Source organism: Rhinolophus sinicus, linkage group LG15 (genome assembly GCF_036562045.2).
Source record: "Rhinolophus sinicus isolate RSC01 linkage group LG15, ASM3656204v1, whole genome shotgun sequence".
Taxonomy (NCBI): Eukaryota; Metazoa; Chordata; class Mammalia; order Chiroptera; family Rhinolophidae; genus Rhinolophus; species Rhinolophus sinicus.
This window is the reverse complement of record NC_133764.1, coordinates 15,508,851-15,526,866: the sequence shown is the minus strand read 5'-3', so window position 1 is coordinate 15,526,866 and position 18,016 is coordinate 15,508,851. Positions and strand designations below refer to the sequence as shown.

Here is an 18,016-nt window from a genome sequence, read left to right as displayed (position 1 = left end):
CAGAAGTTGGGAGATGGGGGAGCTGGGAAGGACTCGGGCCTTCACCCTGAGATGGGCCACGGGAGTGTGCCAGGCAGGGCCTAGGGCACCTGATTATATTTTAACAGTCTCTCTGGGCTCAGAATGGGAGAGAGAGGAGGGGGAGGGCGGGGAGAGCAGTGAGGAGATGAGCATGACCCAGGCCTGGGCCCGGGCAGCAGCAGAGCGGAGAAAGTGCTGAGTCCTGGATGAGTGTGCTGGCAGATCTGCACTGGGGGGTGGGGGGCGAGCACTTAGGATAAAGGGTCATTAGCTGTGATGTGGAGGGAGCAGCTGGGGACGCAGGAGCTCAACTGGAACATGTTAGGCAGGAGGTGTTTGTGAGATACCCAGAGGAGACAGAAAATAATTCTTTCCTAGAAATTGCAATTGTTTGAAAATGATGTCAAAACCGATTTTGCCCCTGGCCCTCTGCAGCAGCTGCGTCCTCCCAGAATCTCAGTCCATTTGTCTCTCAGTTCTTTATCCAGTTAAAGAGGCCTCACCTTCACCCCGTTCAGAAGGGCGGGGAAGGTTTGACCAGGAGGCCCCAGGGTCCTGAGAACCCTTGACCCTCTGGCAGCCTAGTGTTCAGGGCACAATCCCCTTCCCAGGACGCTTCTCCCCAAGAGGCCTGGGCAAGGGGAAAGCTCGAGGACAGAGGTTCCCCCATGTGTCCACCCCCTGGCAGGGCCTGGGCCCTGGGACAAAAGCTCAGAGCAGCCTGGCCTTGGTCAAGCCCTGGGAACAAGTCAGCCTGAGGCCAGAGCTCCCTGCCAGAATCCCCGCTCTGTCTTCTTGCATAACTTGATCAAATTTTATTCCTTTGTCATGTTCTCTCCCACTCATAGACATTTGTGTGATGGATATGAGCCCTTTTATTTTATTATTAGTCACTAACCACAGGTAACCCAGTTTTTCCAAATGATCTATGTCACTTATAAAAGGCAACATCCACTCCTACTGTAGTTGTGTTCCTGAGTTTTGATCCCTGGCATAAATAAGCAACTGTGTGGGGGTGTGAGCCTGCGTGCGTGTGTGTGAGTGTGAATTGTGTATGAGAGCATTGCACACGTGAGTAGACGTGTATCTGCGTGTGAACGAGTATGCCTGTGTGGAGTGCATGTGTGCACGTGTGTTCGTGCACGTGGATGGGTGAGAGAGTACATGCCTGTGCACAGGGCATGATCGGAGTGTCGCTGAGTTTTGCATGAATTTGCTAGGAGCTCATTGGTCTGGTTTCAGGGACACAGGGTGACCATAGGAGTACAGTTTGGGATTGACGGCTCTGGCAGTAAAGACATATTTTGATGGTACATTTTAGACTTGACATAGTCTGAGAACTTACTCGTTCTCAGTAAATGCTGAATGATGCCCCGTTTAATGGTCTGTATATGAAACAGCCCAAAGTACACTATACCCTCTAAAAAACAGTTGAAAATATCCCTGCTCATTTATATTGTTTAATTTTCACACATCACACGAAGTAGCACAAGAGCCATGGTTTAGTGAGGCCCTAGGCCAGAGTGGCAGGCATTTAACTTTCACACACCTAGTTTGGTCCATTGGTGATGGCTGCCTGAGCCCTGTGTTGAGAAAGGTGCTGAGGCTGCATTTGAGCTCAAGGTGGATGCTGTGATCAATTAGCCATGTCTGCTCTGGGCAGGGGGATTGAGGGAGATGGTCCTTCCTTCTCTTTGCAGGAGTGCCATCTCCAGGGAGGTATAGGTGTGGCCCCTGCCTACCAGGGGCCCCTGCCTACCAGGGGCCATGTATAGGTGTGGCCCCTGCCTACCAGGGGCCATGTGGGGTATCACTTTAGCGATAGGTCAAGGGTAGTCATGGGCAAAGGGACATGGTGGAGACTTTGTGTGAGAGAAACGTGGCAGAGAGGCCTTGGGTGATGGGACTCCAGCTGGGTGAGTCTGGGTAGACAGAGCGTAAAGGAGAGGGGTCCGCATGAGCAGCAGCCAGAATGTGGAAATGGGTGATCTCAAGAGGGTGAGGAAGAGAAATGTCAGGCTGGCTGGGGTGGGGAAGCCAAACAGGGAGGCCAAAAGTTGAGGTCTGATCCCAGAGGTGGGCACAGGAGAGAGCTGGGCAGCCCCTATCTGCCTCCCAGCGCCTCTTGGGTTTGGGGGTGTCAAAGCTCTGTGTTCCATGTTTCCCCCAAAGCGGCTGCCCTCTATACCCCGAGAGGCTCCAGGAAGTGCCTTTAGTGGGGGTGGGGGCCAGGGTGACTCCTCACCAGCCACGGTCTCCATGGACAGCCTGGGTGACCCATGGCCGGGGGGTGGAGGGGACGAGAGCAGGTGAAGTCAGCCTAGTAACCACCCGCCCACAGGTAGACAAGACGGAAGACAAGTCCCTGGAGGAGCGGGGCCGCATCCTCATCTCCCTCAAGTACAGCTCACAGAAGCAGGGCCTGTTGGTCGGCATCGTGCGCTGTGCACACCTGGCTGCCATGGACGCCAATGGCTACTCGGACCCCTACGTGAAAACGTGAGTATGCGGCCAGGCCAGCCACCTGCTTCCCCCTCACCTCAGGGGATGGTAGTTCTGTGTGACAAGCTCAGTAGTTCACGTGGCGGGCACTGAGAGAGACCTGTGCCCATGGGCCACATTACCTTCTGTGCTCCTTTGGCAACTCCGTGGGTTAAGCCTGGCCAGCCCCATTTCACAGATAAGGAAGCTGAGGCCCATAGAAGTAGAGTGGCTTCCCAGGCCTCACAGATAGAGTGGATATCTCCTGACACCCCATTCACGGGGGCCCAGGAGGGGCCACGAGCACGTTGCAGGATGGGGCAGGAGGGGGAAGGCCGGTGCCAAGAGGCTGAGAGATCCAGTGAAATAACTCCCCCAGGATTTAGTGCTCTCTACGTGCCCAACCCTGTGCTGGTGCCACAGGTGCAGACAAGGGTCCACCCAGCCCTGCCAGCAGGGGCTCATGGTGGCACTGGGGGGGGGACACTAACTCAGAGGCCATGCAAGGCAACCTGGGCCCCAAGCCGTGAACCCCAGCCAGGATAGGCTGTGATCCTAGCTTTGAGGGGCAGGCAGGAGCTGGTGGCCCTCTGGATAGGGATGAAACAGCTGTCGCAGTGACAACCATCACTGCTTTGGGCCTTCCACAAACAAAAGATAGGTATTAGTCTGCATTCAGTGAGACTCTCTTGAAGGGGGGTACTTGGGGAGGAATTTGGCTCAGCAGAAAGGAAGTGTTGCTGTTCAGAGGACAGAGGAGTTAAGATACAGAAGCAGGAATGGGCCTGGTCTGAGGGACAGGGAGGCCCAGGTGACAGAGGCCATGGGGAAGTCTTGACACCATAGGGAAGCCAGTGCTGCCACATGGCACAACTCTAGGGCCACCATTCCCACTGACCACTATCATATTTCTGTCACTTGTAGAATCAGATGACAAAAATGATGCAGAGACTATGGAAAACGGGTTGGCGGTTACTCAAAAGGTTAAGCATGGAGATACCATATAACCCAGCAATTCCACTCCTAGGTGTACAACCCAAGAGAACTGCAAACAGACGCCCACACAAAAACTTGTACATGAATGTTGATACCGTGTTTCCCCGAAAATGAGACCTAACTGGAAAATAAGCCCTAGCATGATTTTTCAGGATGACATCCCCTGAACATAAGCCCTAATGCGTCTTTTGGAGCAACAATTCATATAAGACCTGGTCTTATTTTCGGGGAAACACGGTACTAGCAATATTCACAATAAACAAAAGGGAGAAACATCCTAAATGCCCATCAACAGATGAACAGAGAAACAAAATATAGTCTAGCTACACAATGAAGTATTATAAAAAGTGAAATGCTGATTCATGCTACATGTATGAATATGAACCTTGAAACTATTATGCTAAGTGAAAGAAGCCATACCTTATATGCTTCCATTTATATGAAATGTCCATAATAAGCAAAACCATAGAAATAGAAAAAGATTAGTACTTACCAGGGGCTGGGGGGAGTTTGGGGGGGCAAAGTGGGGGAATGGGGAGTGACTGCTAATGAGTGCCAGATTCCTTTCTGGGGTGATAAAAATGTTATACATTGGGGTGGCCAGTTAGCTCAGTTGGTTAGAGCGTGCTGCTAATAACACCAAGGTTGCCGGTTCAATCCCCACGTGGGCTACTGTGAGCTGCGCCCTCCTTAAAAAAAAAAAAAAAAATTATAAATTGATCATGGTGATGGTTCTACAACTCTGTGAAATACTAAAACCCCTCGAATTATATACTTTCAAAGGGTCCGTTGTACAGCATGTGAGTTACATCTCAGTAAAGCTGTTATTTTTTTTAAATCCAATGCCACCAGACCCCAGGAGCAGTGCCCCTGTGTAATGGAAAGGTGACCAGCATCCTTGGGGGAAGGCAGTTGCCCACAATTGGCGCAGGGACTACTCATTTTCCACATAAAAAACAATGAATTGGGCCCCAATGCCAACCATTAGCAAAACAATGATTTTCAATGAGCTAGAGACCACTGTGAGGGGAAGTGCTGTTACAGTTCAGAAAACAATCAGGAGACCCTTAATAACCACTGGAGGGGAAGTCCGCAGTATCCAGTAAGTAGGAAATTGTGCGCCCCATTGCTGCATTGTTTCCCTTCCAGGTTTGTATCCTAGAAACCCGTGCCTGGGTGGAAAGCTGTTCATTGCAGCATTGCTTGTCATAGAGATAAACTGAAAATAGCCAAGCATTCATCAGCAGAGGGATAGATTAGTAAAATGTGGCATATGCATCGAATGGTATACTATTCAATTAAAATTAATAAATTAGGACTAAACAAATTAACATGGACAGCTATCCAAAACACGCTAAGCCCAAAAGCAAACTGCAAAACGCTGCACACAGGGTGATGCTGTTTCTGGGCATTTCTTAAACCCTGCAGAGCATCTCACTGTAGTGGTCTCTGGGGAGGGCGGAGGGTGAAGCGAATGGAGAGGGGAACAAGGTACCTCTACCTGTACCTGTGATACTAGAGTTCTCTTACAGCAGGAAATATAGTCTGAAGCCAAAATGGTGTGAAATTTTTAAATCAGGCTCCGCGGCTACCTGCCAGGTTGACAGGAACTCCAGGGTCCTGTGCTGAGTCACCCAGAAAGCAGGGTCTCAACTGGTACAACAGATGGTCCACGGTCAGGCAGAGGTGGCGCTGGCAGGACATGGCCACCACGCCCCACCACCCAGCCACAGGGCAGGTCAGTGTGCCTTTCAAAGACAAACAGATATGTGGGTGGCTCCCTGTATCAGAGCCACGTGGCACTCCACTGGGGGGCCCCACATCGACCTGGAAACCCCACGTTTGGTTAAAACTCCCTGGGTGAGACATCGGGGCTGCTGCCAAGGCCTCCTGATGGTTCCCTATCTCTGAGAAGCCCCTTCGTGGACCATGGGCTTCTTACTAAAAGCAGGAGAAATAAAGGCACAGGTTAGATTCTGAACTGTGTGACCCCAAAAAGAGATCCATCAAGGAAAGTTCCAGATGGTAGGTGCTGAGGGCCAAAGCTAGATGAGCCAAGACCTTTTGTCAGCACCTTTCTTTTTATAAACCTCACCCCAGGTGACATGTGCCTCAGTTTCCCCAGGCTGAAAGTTGACCCCAAACCTAGCTCTTCAGAGTATGATGGAAAGAAACCAGAGGTGACCGTGATGGTAATAATCATTAACGGGTACTGAGCAATCGCTGCGTCAAGGGCTGTGCTGGGCTTCTTCAGCCCCCCTGCCCCCCATAACCCTACACAGTTACGCCTATTACTACCTCCATGTTACACCTAGAGGAGCTGAGGAAACCCAAGCAACTTGCTGTGCCACCCTGGGCAGCTCCTTCCTTCTCTGGCCCTCTGGTTTCTTCTAGGGGCCTTAGGCGAGCAGTAGTCACTGTACAGAAGGGACCAGAGGTGACATTGTTGGGGGAGCTCCATGAGCCCTGCTGGGGGTCCAAGAGGGGGTCCTGACAGCAAGGGAGGGAGAGAGGCCACCGGGCAGGCCTCGGGCTCTGCCAGGGTGCTCTCCTGGCCTACCCAGGTCACACTTGGGAGGGAGCTCACCGGAGTGGTGAGGTGAGGCAGGCAAGGGGCTCCAGTCAGAGCAAACCACACAAAGGGCTGGCCCAGAGGCAGCACAAAGGAGGATCCTAGGGGAACATCTGTGGCTGAAGGCCCCGAGGCTGGTGGCCGGGTTTGGGGTCACTAGGTAGACAGCGGCCGTGCAGCACTCAGGGCATGGGGATCCTAGAACAGCTTTCCTTCTAGAGGCTTCCAAAGGCAGCGTGAGGGATGTCCCCACTGTGTGGGGCTCCCTTGTCCCTTCTCTCACACCAAAGCAAAATAGGCAAAGGACAAGTCAGAAAACAAAATACAGCAACATGGTCAACAAGCATATGGAACCTTTAAGGAACTAAAGAAACTTACCATATCTGGGTGGAGGGTTTTTAAGGGAACCACTCAACTTGTTTTAAAAATCAGGTTTATTGAGGTATAATTTACTCACAGTGATTTTCTCCTCTTTTGAAAGGGCACTTAGGTTGTTTCCATGTCTTGGCTATTGCAAATAATGCTGCAATAACATAGTGTTGCAAACATCTTTACAAATAAGTATTTCCAAATTTTGGGGGTAGATACCCAAAAAGGAATTGCTGGCTCAAATGGTAACTCTGTGCTTAATTTTTTGAGGAACCTCCATGTTGTTCTCCATAAAGGCTGCACCAATTTACATTCCCACCAGCAGTGTACAAGATTGTTCCCTTTTCTCCATATCCTCTCCAAAACATTGCTTTTTGTCTTACTGATAACAGCGATTCTAATGGGTCTGAGGTGGTAGCTCATTGTGGTTTTGATTTGCATTTCCCTTAGCCAGTGATGTTGAACATTTTTTCATATATCTGTGTGTCTTCCTTGGAAAAAGTGTCTATTCAGGTCCTCTGCCATTTTTTAATTGGATTGTTTGATTTTTTTGTTGTTGTTGAGTCGTGTGAGTTGTTTATATATTTTGGAAATTAGCCCCTTATTAGAGGTATCATTTTGAAAGTATCTTCTTCCATGCAGTTGGTTGCCTTTTTGTTTTGTTGATTTTACTGTGCAGAAGCGTTTTACTTTGATATAGTCCCATTTATTTATTTTTGCTTTTTTTTTAAAATTTTTATCAGGGAATATTGGGGAACAGTGTGTTTTTCAAGGGCCCATCAGCTCCAAGTCATTGTCCTTCAATCTAGTTGTGGAGGGCGCAGCTCAGCTCCAAGTCCAGTTGCTGTTTTCAATCTTTAGTTGCAGGGGACACAGCCCACCATCCCATGCGGGTACTGAACCGGCAACCCTATCGTTCTGGTCCTGGACTTTTGTTTTTGAGGAGTTTTTTTTTTATTATTGTTTGAATTTCCTTACTAGTGATCAGTCTATTTAGGTTTTCTACTTCATGATTAAATCTGGGAAGGTTGTATCCTAAGAATTTGTCCATTTCTTCTAGGTTATCAAAAGTAGATAACCTTTCACAGTATTCTTGTATAATCCTTTGTATTTCTGTGGTGTCCGTTGTAACTTCTCTTTCATTTCTATTTGAGTTCTTCTGTCTTTTCTCCTTAGTGAGTCTAGCCAGAGGTTTGTCAATTTTGTTTATCTTTTTAAAGAAACAACTCTTTGTTTCATTAATTTTCTTCTATTGTCTTTTTGTTCTCTATTTCATTCACGCTCTGGTTTTTATTATTTCCTTCCTTCTACTGACTCTGGCCTTCATTTAGTCTTCTTTTTCTAATTTTTTAAGGTGTAATGTTAGGTTATTTAGGATTTTTGTTTCTTGAGGTAGGCCTATAAATCTATAAAATTCCCTCTTAGTACCACTTTTGCTGCATCCCAAAAATTTTGGTATGTTTTATTTTTATTTTCATTTTTCTCTATGTATTTTGACCTCTTCTTTTATTTATTTCTTCTTTGATCCAATAGTTGTTCAGTAGCAAGTTGTTTAATCTCCACACATTTATGGTTTTTCCAGATTTCTCCTTGTTAATTTCCAGTTTCACAGTATTGTGATTGGAAAACATGGTTGATGTTATTTCATTCTTAAATTTATTGAGACTAGTTTTGTGCCCCAACGTGTGGTTTATCCTTGAGAATTGTTCCATGAGCACTTGAAAAGAATGAGTATTCTGTTGTTTCAGGATGGGAAGATCTATAAATATCAGTTAAGTCCATTTGGTCTCGTGTCATTTAATGCTGGTATTTCCTTATTGACTTTCTGTCTGGATGATCTATTCATTCCTGTAAGTGAGGTATTCAGGTCCCTTACTATAATTGTATTTTTGTCAGTTTCTCCCATTAGGTCTGTTAGAAATTGCTTTATATTTTTTGGTGTTCCCAGGTTGAGTGCATATATATTGACAAGTGTTGTGTCTTCTTAATGAATTGTCCCCTTTATCATTATAAAATGTCCATTTTTGTTTTTTGTTACCTTTTTTATCTTGAAATCTATTTTGTCTGATTTAAGTACTGCTACACCCTGACTTTTCTCTGGATGTTATTTGCTTGGCGTATCATTTTCCACCCCTTCACTTTGAGCTTATGTTTACCTTTGGAGCTGAGATGAGTCTCCTGCAGGTAACGTATAGCTGGGTCTTTGTTTTTTAATCCATCCCGTTACTCTTTGCCCTTTGATTGGTGAGTTCAGTCTATTTACATTTAGGGTAATTATTGATATATGAAGACTTACTACAGCCATCTTATCTTTTGTTTTCTGAGTTCTCTGTATCTCCATTGTTTCTTTTCCATTGTGATTCTGTCTGCTACTTTCATTTGGCAGTTTTCTATGATTTTTTTGGTCTCTGTTTTCTTTTATGTTTCATGTCTCAGCTCTGGATTTTTGTTTTGTAGTTACCATTAGGTTTGTGTACAATGTCTCATACATGCAATAGCCCTTTTATTCTTACTGCCTCTTATCTTCATTCATCTGTACATATTCAGTCCCTTTCTCCCTTCCCTTTTATGATTTTGCTGTCACAAATTATCTTTTTATGTTGTACACTGGTTACCTAATTGCAGTAGTTATAGTTTGTTGTTTTTGTGTGTGTGTGTGTGTGTGTTTTTAATTGGGGAACAGTGTGTTTCTCCAGGGCCCATCAGCTCCAAATCATTGTCCTTCAATCTAGTTGTAGAGGGCACAGCTCAGCTCCAAGTCCAGTCGCCACCCTCAATCTTCAGTAGCAGGGGACGCAGCCCACCATCCCATGTAGGAATCGAACCAGCAACCCTGCCATTAAGAGCTCACTCTCTAACCAACTGAGCCGTCGGCCACCGCAGTTATAGTTATTTTTAATGCCCCCGTTCCCCCCTTAAACCTTTATAATTGTTTAATATCCTATTCTGAAGTAGAGTTGCATTTTCCTGCTCCTGTCTGTTAGTCATCATACGCAAAGTTCTATATAGTTTTGTCTTTTTGTTTCTGATAGAAGAGCTCCTTTAAACATTTCTTGTAATTCAGGTCTTATGGTAAATTCTCTCAGCTTTTGTTTGTCAGGAAAAGTCTTTCTTTCTCCGTATCTAAAAGACAATTTGCTGGATATATTATCCTCGGCTGATGGCTCCTCTCGTTCAATATTTTTTTTTTTTTTTAAGATTTTATTGGGGAAGGGGAACAGGACTTTATTGGGGAACAATGGTCAAATTGTTGTCCTTTCAATCTTAGTTGTGGAGGGTTCTGTTCAGCTTCAAGTTGTTGTTCTTTCAGTCTTAGTTGTGGAGGGCGCAGCTCAGCTCCAAGTCCAGTTGCCGTTGCTAGTTGCAGGGGGCACAGCCCACCATCCCTTGCGGGAGTCAAACCGGCAACCTTGTGGTTGAGAGGACACGCTCCAACCAACTGAGCCATCCAGGAGCTCAGCGGCAGCTCAGCTCAAGGTGCTGTGTTCAATCTTAGTTGCAGGGGGCAGAGCCCACCATCCCTTGCGGGACTCGAGGAATTGAACTGGCAACCTTGTGGTTGAGAGCCCACTGGCCCATGTGGGAATCGAACCGGCAGCCTTCGGAGTACAGAGTTCTAACCGCCTGAGCCACCGGGCCGGCCCCTCGTTCAATATTTTGAATATTTCCTTCCACTCTCTCCTGTCTTATGATGTTTCTACTGAAAAATCTGATGATAATCTAACAGGGTTTCTTTTGTAGGTTACAGTCTTTTCTTCCCTGGCTGCCTGGAGAGTTATTTATTAATTTTTGACAGTTTAAATAAAATGTGTCTTGGAGGTCTTTTGTGCATTGATATAATTAGGTGCTCTGTTACTTTCTTCTGTTCTAAAGTCCAGTTCTTTCCATAGGCTTGGAAAGTTCTTATCAATTATTTCGTTGAGTTGGCTCTCTGTTCCCTTCTCCCTCTCTTCGCTTCCTGGTATACCCATTATCCTTATGTTGCTCTTTCTAATAGAGTCAGATAGTTTTCATAGAGTTCTTTTATTATTATTTTTTAACTCTCAGTTCTCTCTCCTCCTCATGGGTCATTTCTAAGTTTCTATCTTTGAGCTCTCTAATTCTCTCTTCCATCTTGCCTGCTCTATTTCCAGTGCTGTCTAATGCATTCCTCATCTCATTTATTGAGTTCTTCAGCTCCAGAATTTGGTTCTTTTTTATAGTTTCAATCTCTTTGGTAAAGTACTCCTTCTGTGCATTAATTTTATTCCTGAGCTCATTGAACGGCCTGAGTTCTCTTGTATCTTGTTAAGCTGCTTCATAACTGCAATCTTAAATTCTCTGCCATTTAAGTCACAGTCTTCCATGACTTTGAGTTTGGTTTCTGGGAACTTTTCATTTTTTTCTTGTGCTGCCATGCTACCTTGGTTGTTCATGGTATTTGATGGATTGTTTCTCTGCCTGCTCATTTGAGGTAGTGAACTCATTTGTTGTTTAGATACTGTTTTGCTCTCAATTCAGCACATTGATAGGTAGGGTACTTTCTTTTGTTTTCCAGTAGATGGTGTTATAGCACAAGTTTTGTTTTCTCTTACCTGTACTATTTGTGCTTCTGGGATCACAGTATAGTAGTGTCACTTCAGTTAAGGAAAATGCCACATACCCACTGGGATGGTGGGTGTCCCCTCTGTGACCAGCTCACCTTGGTTATGCGGCACCACCACTGGGGTGGGTGTGTGGAGAACCGGTTTTGGGTGCTCCCAGCACTCCCTCCTTTTTACTAATGGTCACTGGTCCCACTGTGTTTCTGGAGGCATCTCTACTGCCTCTACCAGGCTCTGCTGGGATGGGTGTGGTAGGGAGAGCAGATTGATGCTTCGCAGCTCTGGCCCCTGCCAACAGTGGCGGTTGGCACCACTGTGCTGTTTGAGTCTTCTCTACTATCTTTCCTGGGCTGTTAGGATGGGCAGGGCAAAGGAGGCAAGTTCATGATCTCGCAGTTTTGCCCCCCTGCCAGCAATGGCTATTGGCACCCTTGTGCTGTGTAAGACTTCCCAGCCACTCCTATGGAGGTCTGCCATGATAGGGAGAAGTGAGGCCTTTTCCCAGGGGAACACTGTTTCTGCCCCTCTTACACTCGAGGCTGTAATGTGAGGGCTGCATCCCGACTTCTACATCAGTGCCAGGCTCGCTGGAGCCGCGGTGGGTGCCAAACTGCATCTGCAGCCACCATCCCTGTCCTTCCTCTCACCCACCTCCCCTACTCAATCCAATATGCCCACCTTCAGATATTCCGTATGTTTGTGTGTTGAGCAGAGGATCCTTTGTTGTTCTAGTCACCTAACTTGTAAATGTACAGAGAGAAACAAAGGAGTCTTCTCACTCTGCCATGATGCTGCCATCCCTAGCAAGGATTTTAAAGGTGATGGTACTCAATTTTGTCAAGGGCACTGTGTATCAACTGTATGGCGTTTTCCAGAGGGCGGTTTGGCAAAACGAAGCAAGAAGCTTGACATGTGTGTGACTTTGGATGGGTAATTTCACTTCTAGGAATTTAGTCATTCCTTCAACAGATGTTTACTGACCTACGCAGTGCCAGGCACTGAGCTGGGTCCCAGGAAGCTGGTGATGGGTGAGACAGATGCGGTCCTCACCTCTAGAGATCTCTCAGCAGGGGCAGAGCAGTGGTCACTCAATTATCTATGCAGGGACAGGAGGAAAGGGGTTCTGCCAAGGAGAGGGTCTGGGCCTCCTGTCCTGCCATCTGAACACCAGCCCTGTGCTGAGCAGCCGTGTGACCTTGGGCAATCCCTCTACCTCTCTGAGCCTCCGATAAAGACAGCTGTCCTGCATCAATGTCTAAGGAGCTAATGCCTGTGAAGGAGCTGGCTCACAAGCCGGGCTTCCCTCTCTTGGGGAAGCATCATTGTCACTGTCCTTCCTCAAAGCTCCAGTGAGGTAGTGGCAATGGCTGCATAACCCTGGGGATATACTAAAAACTGCTGTATTTCACCCTTTAGGAAAAGAAGTTTATAGTATGTGAATTACATCTCAATAAGTCTGCCACAAAAAAAAAAAAAAAAAAAAAAAAAAAAAAAAAAGCTCTAACAAGGGACCAACTCTGCTAAAAATGTTTTTCTGGTGAAAAATGTGAGCTTTGTGAAAATCAGACTTGCAGAAACGAGGAATATCCTCTTTCCTAGAGAGAAGGAGGGGGCTCCGTGGTTAATTTCAGGAAAGGGCACGTGAATGGAAGTCTGTCCAGGTAATGAAGGAACCGCTTGTTTCTCCCTCTGTAGCTGACTATCCACCTTTGCCACAAAGTAGTGCTGGGGAATATGATGATTAGGGGGGACCCAGGAATATCTCTCCAGGGACAAAAAGCTCTTCCAAGCCCTGCTGGCTCCATCTGTACCCACAGCGTCTCCCCACCCTCTGCCCATCCATCGGTTATAATTCCAGATACCTGAAGCCAGATGTGGACAAGAAATCCAAACATAAGACAGCAGTAAAGAAGAAGACCCTGAACCCAGAGTTCAATGAGGTACGAGGGGCTGGTGAAGCCACAAGACAGGGCGCCTGGGCGGGGCTGGGTTTTCAAGGGTCACTGTGGGAGTTTGGAGGGTGGGGAGGGGCCGATAGGAGAGCCCCCAGCCATGGGGACAGGGGAGAGGCACAGGCCAACCTGAGCCAGGTGGTGCAGATGGAGGGGAGAGGCTGGCCTGGAAAGAGCAGAGGATGGATGGAAGTGATGATTGTGGCCACACTGGATGTGGAGTTGAAAGTGGGGGAACCCAGCAGCAGGAGTGGGAGGGGTGAGGGAGACGGGGGAAGCTCTGGGGGGGACGTGCTCAGGGCAAGGAGCACAGAGGCCTTGGGCAGAGCCTGAGTGACGCAAGGACAAACAGAGGAGACTGAAGAGATGCTTCCAGGGATTGAGGGTGGGTACCAGGTGTTGGAGCACCATGGAAATCAGAGGGAGAGAAGGTTCCACAAAGAAGGGAGTGGTCAGCAGAACCAGACCCGAGAGAGGTCATGCACGCCAAGGTTGCCGAATGTGAGTTGCTTTGGCACTAAGGAGGCTCTCGGGGGATCTTGAGAGAGAGGCTTCAGTGATTAAGGAGCAGGTCGGTTAGAGTGAAAGGGACGCTGAGGACCCCAGCCAGGCTCTCAGGCAGACATGGACAAGGTGGGTGAGACACCACCATTGTCCACCACCATGCACTGACCACCCTCCCATTTACCCACCCCTCCCTTGGTTCATGCCCTCACCATACCTCAGAGCCCTCCTGGCCATGTGGATTGGCCCTGACTGTCCCCTTCTGGCCACCAGGAGTTCTGTTACGAGATTAAGCATGGGGACCTGGCCAAGAAGACCCTGGAGGTCACTGTTTGGGATTACGACATTGGGAAATCCAACGATTTCATTGGTAAGAGGACATGACGAGAATGTCGTTTGGCCACATGCCCATTCTGATTTCAGTGAACGGCAATAGCCCCAAATCAGGCCAGGGCCTCTCCTTCCTGGCCTCTGGGGAAATCTGGGGCCATAGACCACCTGCTCCCACACCTGAGAGCAGCCTGACCCCATACGACAGAGGAAGAAACAGGCCCAGAGAGGGAAAGAGGCCTGGAGGGTCACCCAGCAGTCTGTGGAGCAGGAGTGAGAGGTGGTGATGGTCAGTACCTCAGGCTGGACTCTGAGCCCTTGTGGCCCAGAAACCCTGGTAGACTTGGGCGCTGTGCACAGTAGAACTGCCCTGGCCCTTTCTTGCTCTTTTTTGCCTCCATCCCTTGTCCCCTAACACATGCCCCAGTACTGCTCTGGTCCTGGGTAGAGGACGAGCAGGATCCCCAGGCCCTGATCTGGGGAACCGAGTGTGGGATGGCGGTCAGAACACTGTCCACCCTCAGAGCCCGGTGGGTAAGGTGGAGGGTCTGGCCTTAGAGCATGGAATCTAGGAAGGCGTGGTGGGCGCCCTGGGAATGGGCCTGTGGGAGGACCTGCCCCCCGGCCCCTGGCTGCCCCCTTAACTCCCCTCCTGCAGGTGGTGTGGTTCTGGGCATCAACGCCAAGGGCGAGCGCCTGAAGCACTGGTTTGACTGCCTGAAGAACAAGGACAAGCGGATAGAGCGCTGGCACACGCTGACCAATGAACTCCCTGGGGCTGTGCTCAGCGACTGACCGGCCCCCACCTGCTGCCACACCCACCCCTACGTGTCACCTGGCCCAGCCCAGGCCTGGCCCTGGGCTTCCTCAGCTGCCACCAAGGGCCTTGGCCCCCATGTTGGGGGAAATCCAGGACACTGCTCAGACACAGAACCACTGCAGCCCCCCCTTGGAGGCCATGGAGGACCCAGCCACTCCGAGGGACAGCGAGGACAGAGCGGGCCTTCTTTCAGCTCCTGGGGCCCGATGAGGCCAGAGGTGGGAAGAGAGGAGCTTGGCCTTAGCACCCACCCCAGGGAAGGGGGTGGGGCTGTCCAGGGGCAAAGACCCTACAACAAGGACCCTTCTAAAAGTCAGCAGAAGGTCACAGGGGGCCCCAGGCTGAGAGAACAGCGGTACAGGGGTGCCCTCACAGGGCCAGTGAGAACTCCTGAGAGGAGCATTAGGAAGAGGCACATGGCGGGAGGAGACTGTGGGCAGGACAGGACTCTGACTACATCCATTCATCTCTAGCATGACTGGGCAGGTGGAAAAAAGTTGACCTGAGAGCCAGGAGTCTGGTGAAGTTTCCAGAAGCTCCCAGTGAACATGCTTCAATTGGCAAACGCTTCACTAGGTGATTTCACAAGCCCCTGGGGATGACTGAGCTCCAGGGCCTGCCCTGGTGGAGTTCCCGTCTAGTCAGGGAACTGAAAACAAACCATTACAACAGGGACTGAGGAATGCCAAGGCCAGCCTGGCCCAACAGTGAGTGCTTTCTGCTGGGAGAGCAGGGAGGGCTTCCCAGAGGAGGTGATGCTTTAGCAAGGCCTTAAAGGATAGTAGAGTTTCTAGGCAGACAAAGGGAAGGGCAGTGCCCGCGGTGGGAATGGTCTGCATAGGCCTGGAGGGTAGAGAACGGTGATTAGGCCGGGGGTGCTGTGAGCAACCTAGGGTTTATCTGGGGGCCAGGGGCAATGGCCCCCAGCCCTTCTCCCTCCCCACCCCTGGCTGCCAGGCCAGCCTGGACTCATAGCTTTGGGGGAAGTGACAGACATACTGGAAGAACCATGGTGAAACAGGTTGGTGCAGGGTCAAGTTCAGTCCTCAGACCCAGTTCCCCCACCTTGGATGTCTTTCTTCTCCGGAGGAACCTGGAGGCTGGATCCTGCCTCTCATTCTTCCCGCTTAAGCATCAAGTCAGCTGTAGTCAGGAGGAGAGAAAGGGTCCTTTGTTTTGTATGAAAGGAAGCAAATGTCCTCCTTGCCCTCCTCTTCCCTTCCCCTGCCTCCCTCTTGGGCCCTTCTCAATTCGGAGCTGGGTGGTGGCAGGATCCCAGGTGGTTGCCCCTGCATCCTGGCCCTACTGTGGCCACCGATGTCCCTCTCAGGAATACTGGGCAGCAGTCCAGGGCCTTGTTTCGGGGAAAGCGGAGAGGGAGACACCCTTCCTGGTGGGCTTGTCAGCACCCTGAGTCAGGGAAGGGTTGAAGGGTTGGAGCCCAGGTCTGAAGCCCCAAACTTTTCTGCCTACCAAAGGGCCTTCAGGAATGCTGGATGGACAAATGCATAACCAAGGAATTTCTGTGTTCAACCTATCACTGCACTGATGGGAAACAGAGCCCACATAAGGAAAATGACCTGCCCAAGGCCTTCCAGCCTTACCACAGGGGGGTGAATCAGGCTTCATGGCCCCTGCCCCACCCCCAACCCAGAGGTCTGGACACCACACTTCAGGGGAAGGTAAGGTGCCAGGCTCACAATGAGAGGTCCTGCTAGCCGCCTGCGTAAGGCTCACCCCTACCTGCTGCCCACCCACACCCACACTAGCAGCAAGGGCACAGGAGTTGGACCTTCTGCTGCAAACACAAAGCACACCACCATCTGAGGCCTGGGGTGATGATTCGAATCCCACCAAGTGCCCATCAGCCCTGTCCCCGTTTGCAGGGAACTTGGGACTCCAGCCCCACACAGTACCTGGCAACTTCCGCTGGTCATGGAGCCTTGGTTTTCCCATGTTTAAGAATTCTGGCTTTGTGTATGTTAAGAGTTTTACGTGCGTCGTCTTAATGAATCTTCACACTTGCTGCTGGATGAGCTCTGGGTACCTTCTTAAATTTGCCTTTCCGAGGGCCTCGTTCAGAGATAAGCCTCACAGCCTCTCTGTGAAGACATGGAAATGCTGAATGGCAAAGCTGGAAGGGGCTGTGGGTCACCTAGTACAACTTCCTTATTAGATACATAGGGAAACTGAAACCCAGCGGGGACAAGAACCCAGGACTGCTGGCACCCAGTCCAGGGCCCTCTACTGTCTCAGGCTGTGCAAGTGTAGACTTCCCTGAAAGATGGTCCCAGCTGACCACAGGGACTATGGCAGGGAGGCAGGGCTTCCTGACAGGCAGCTCAAGTGGAGGATGGGGCACAGGAGGGCTCCCAGGAAGCGACAGGACCTTCACCAGAACCCTGGCACTGTTTTAGACCCCTTGCAGATGGTATCTTTGTAAAAGCAAAAGCTCCTTGAGAAGAGTCATTTCAAAGTCAGGTGTCAGTAATAAGGGCGTCGCCCGATGCGCTGCACCCACCTCCCTTCCTGGTCCCCGCCCCACCCATCACCACCACTAGCCAATCCCCAACGGGCCCGTCTTCCAACCCTGAAGCGGTAACCTCCTGACCTCTAGTGGCGAGAGCGAGGAACTGCACCTCCCGGCCCGTGCATGTCCAGCCTTTGTTCCTTCTCAACCGAGAGAACCTCCCAATGCATGGACTCTGGCTGTCGTCGATGCAGACTCTCGTGCACTGCTTAATACCGTTTTGCTACCACGTGATGGCTGCAGAAATCGAACCTTAACTGCAGCTCCACACACAATTTTTGTATTTTCGTCTGACCTACCCGAAGGTGTCCTTTTTAAGTCTTATTTGTTAATATTTATAATGACATATAATCCAAAGTAAATGGAAACGTTCATTGCGATCATATTGGCTTGGGAGACTTTTTTTCCCTTTCTTCTGCCTCCCCTGGCCCCTCCAGTTCAAGCTGTTGTTTCTCAGTCCAGTTGTGTAGGACACAGGTCCCTGGCCCATGCTGGTGTTATGAGCTTTGTGCTCCCCACCCCACACACACTGGGGCAGTTGGTCGCTAGTCGTCAGTTGGCCGCTAGTCGTCAGTTGGCCATTCACAGCAGCTCACGGCCGCTCACGATGGTTGCCGGCCACTCACGCTGGCTGGCGGCCGCTCGTTAGCGGCACACGGTAGCCCAGCTCCAGAGAGAGCTGTTGTTCACAATCTTAGCTGTAGAGAGCGCAGCTCACTGGCCCATGTGGGAATCGAACCGGCGACCTTGGCGTTAGGAGCACGGCACTCCAACCACCTGAGCCACCAGGCCGGCCGGAAGACTCCTTTTAATAGATTTGAATGGGTGGGCAGGAAAGGAGAGAATGGCAACTGGGGC

The 18,016-nt window shown here is 49.6% G+C and overlaps 1 protein-coding gene across 1 annotated transcript in view; it reads left to right on the top strand.

Moving 5' to 3' along the window:
- DOC2B (double C2 domain beta) overlaps positions 1-17,541 on the top strand; it is a 32,520-nt gene extending 14,979 nt beyond the window's left edge. The window contains exons 6-9 of the mRNA XM_019755457.2: positions 2,363-2,520; positions 12,881-12,962; positions 13,752-13,848; positions 14,467-17,541. Of these exons, the coding sequence (XP_019611016.2) occupies positions 2,363-2,520; positions 12,881-12,962; positions 13,752-13,848; positions 14,467-14,603 (474 nt within the window). The 3' untranslated portion in view covers positions 14,604-17,541. The remainder of the gene's footprint in view (positions 1-2,362; positions 2,521-12,880; positions 12,963-13,751; positions 13,849-14,466) is intronic.
- Positions 17,542-18,016: the final 475 nt, after the last annotated feature.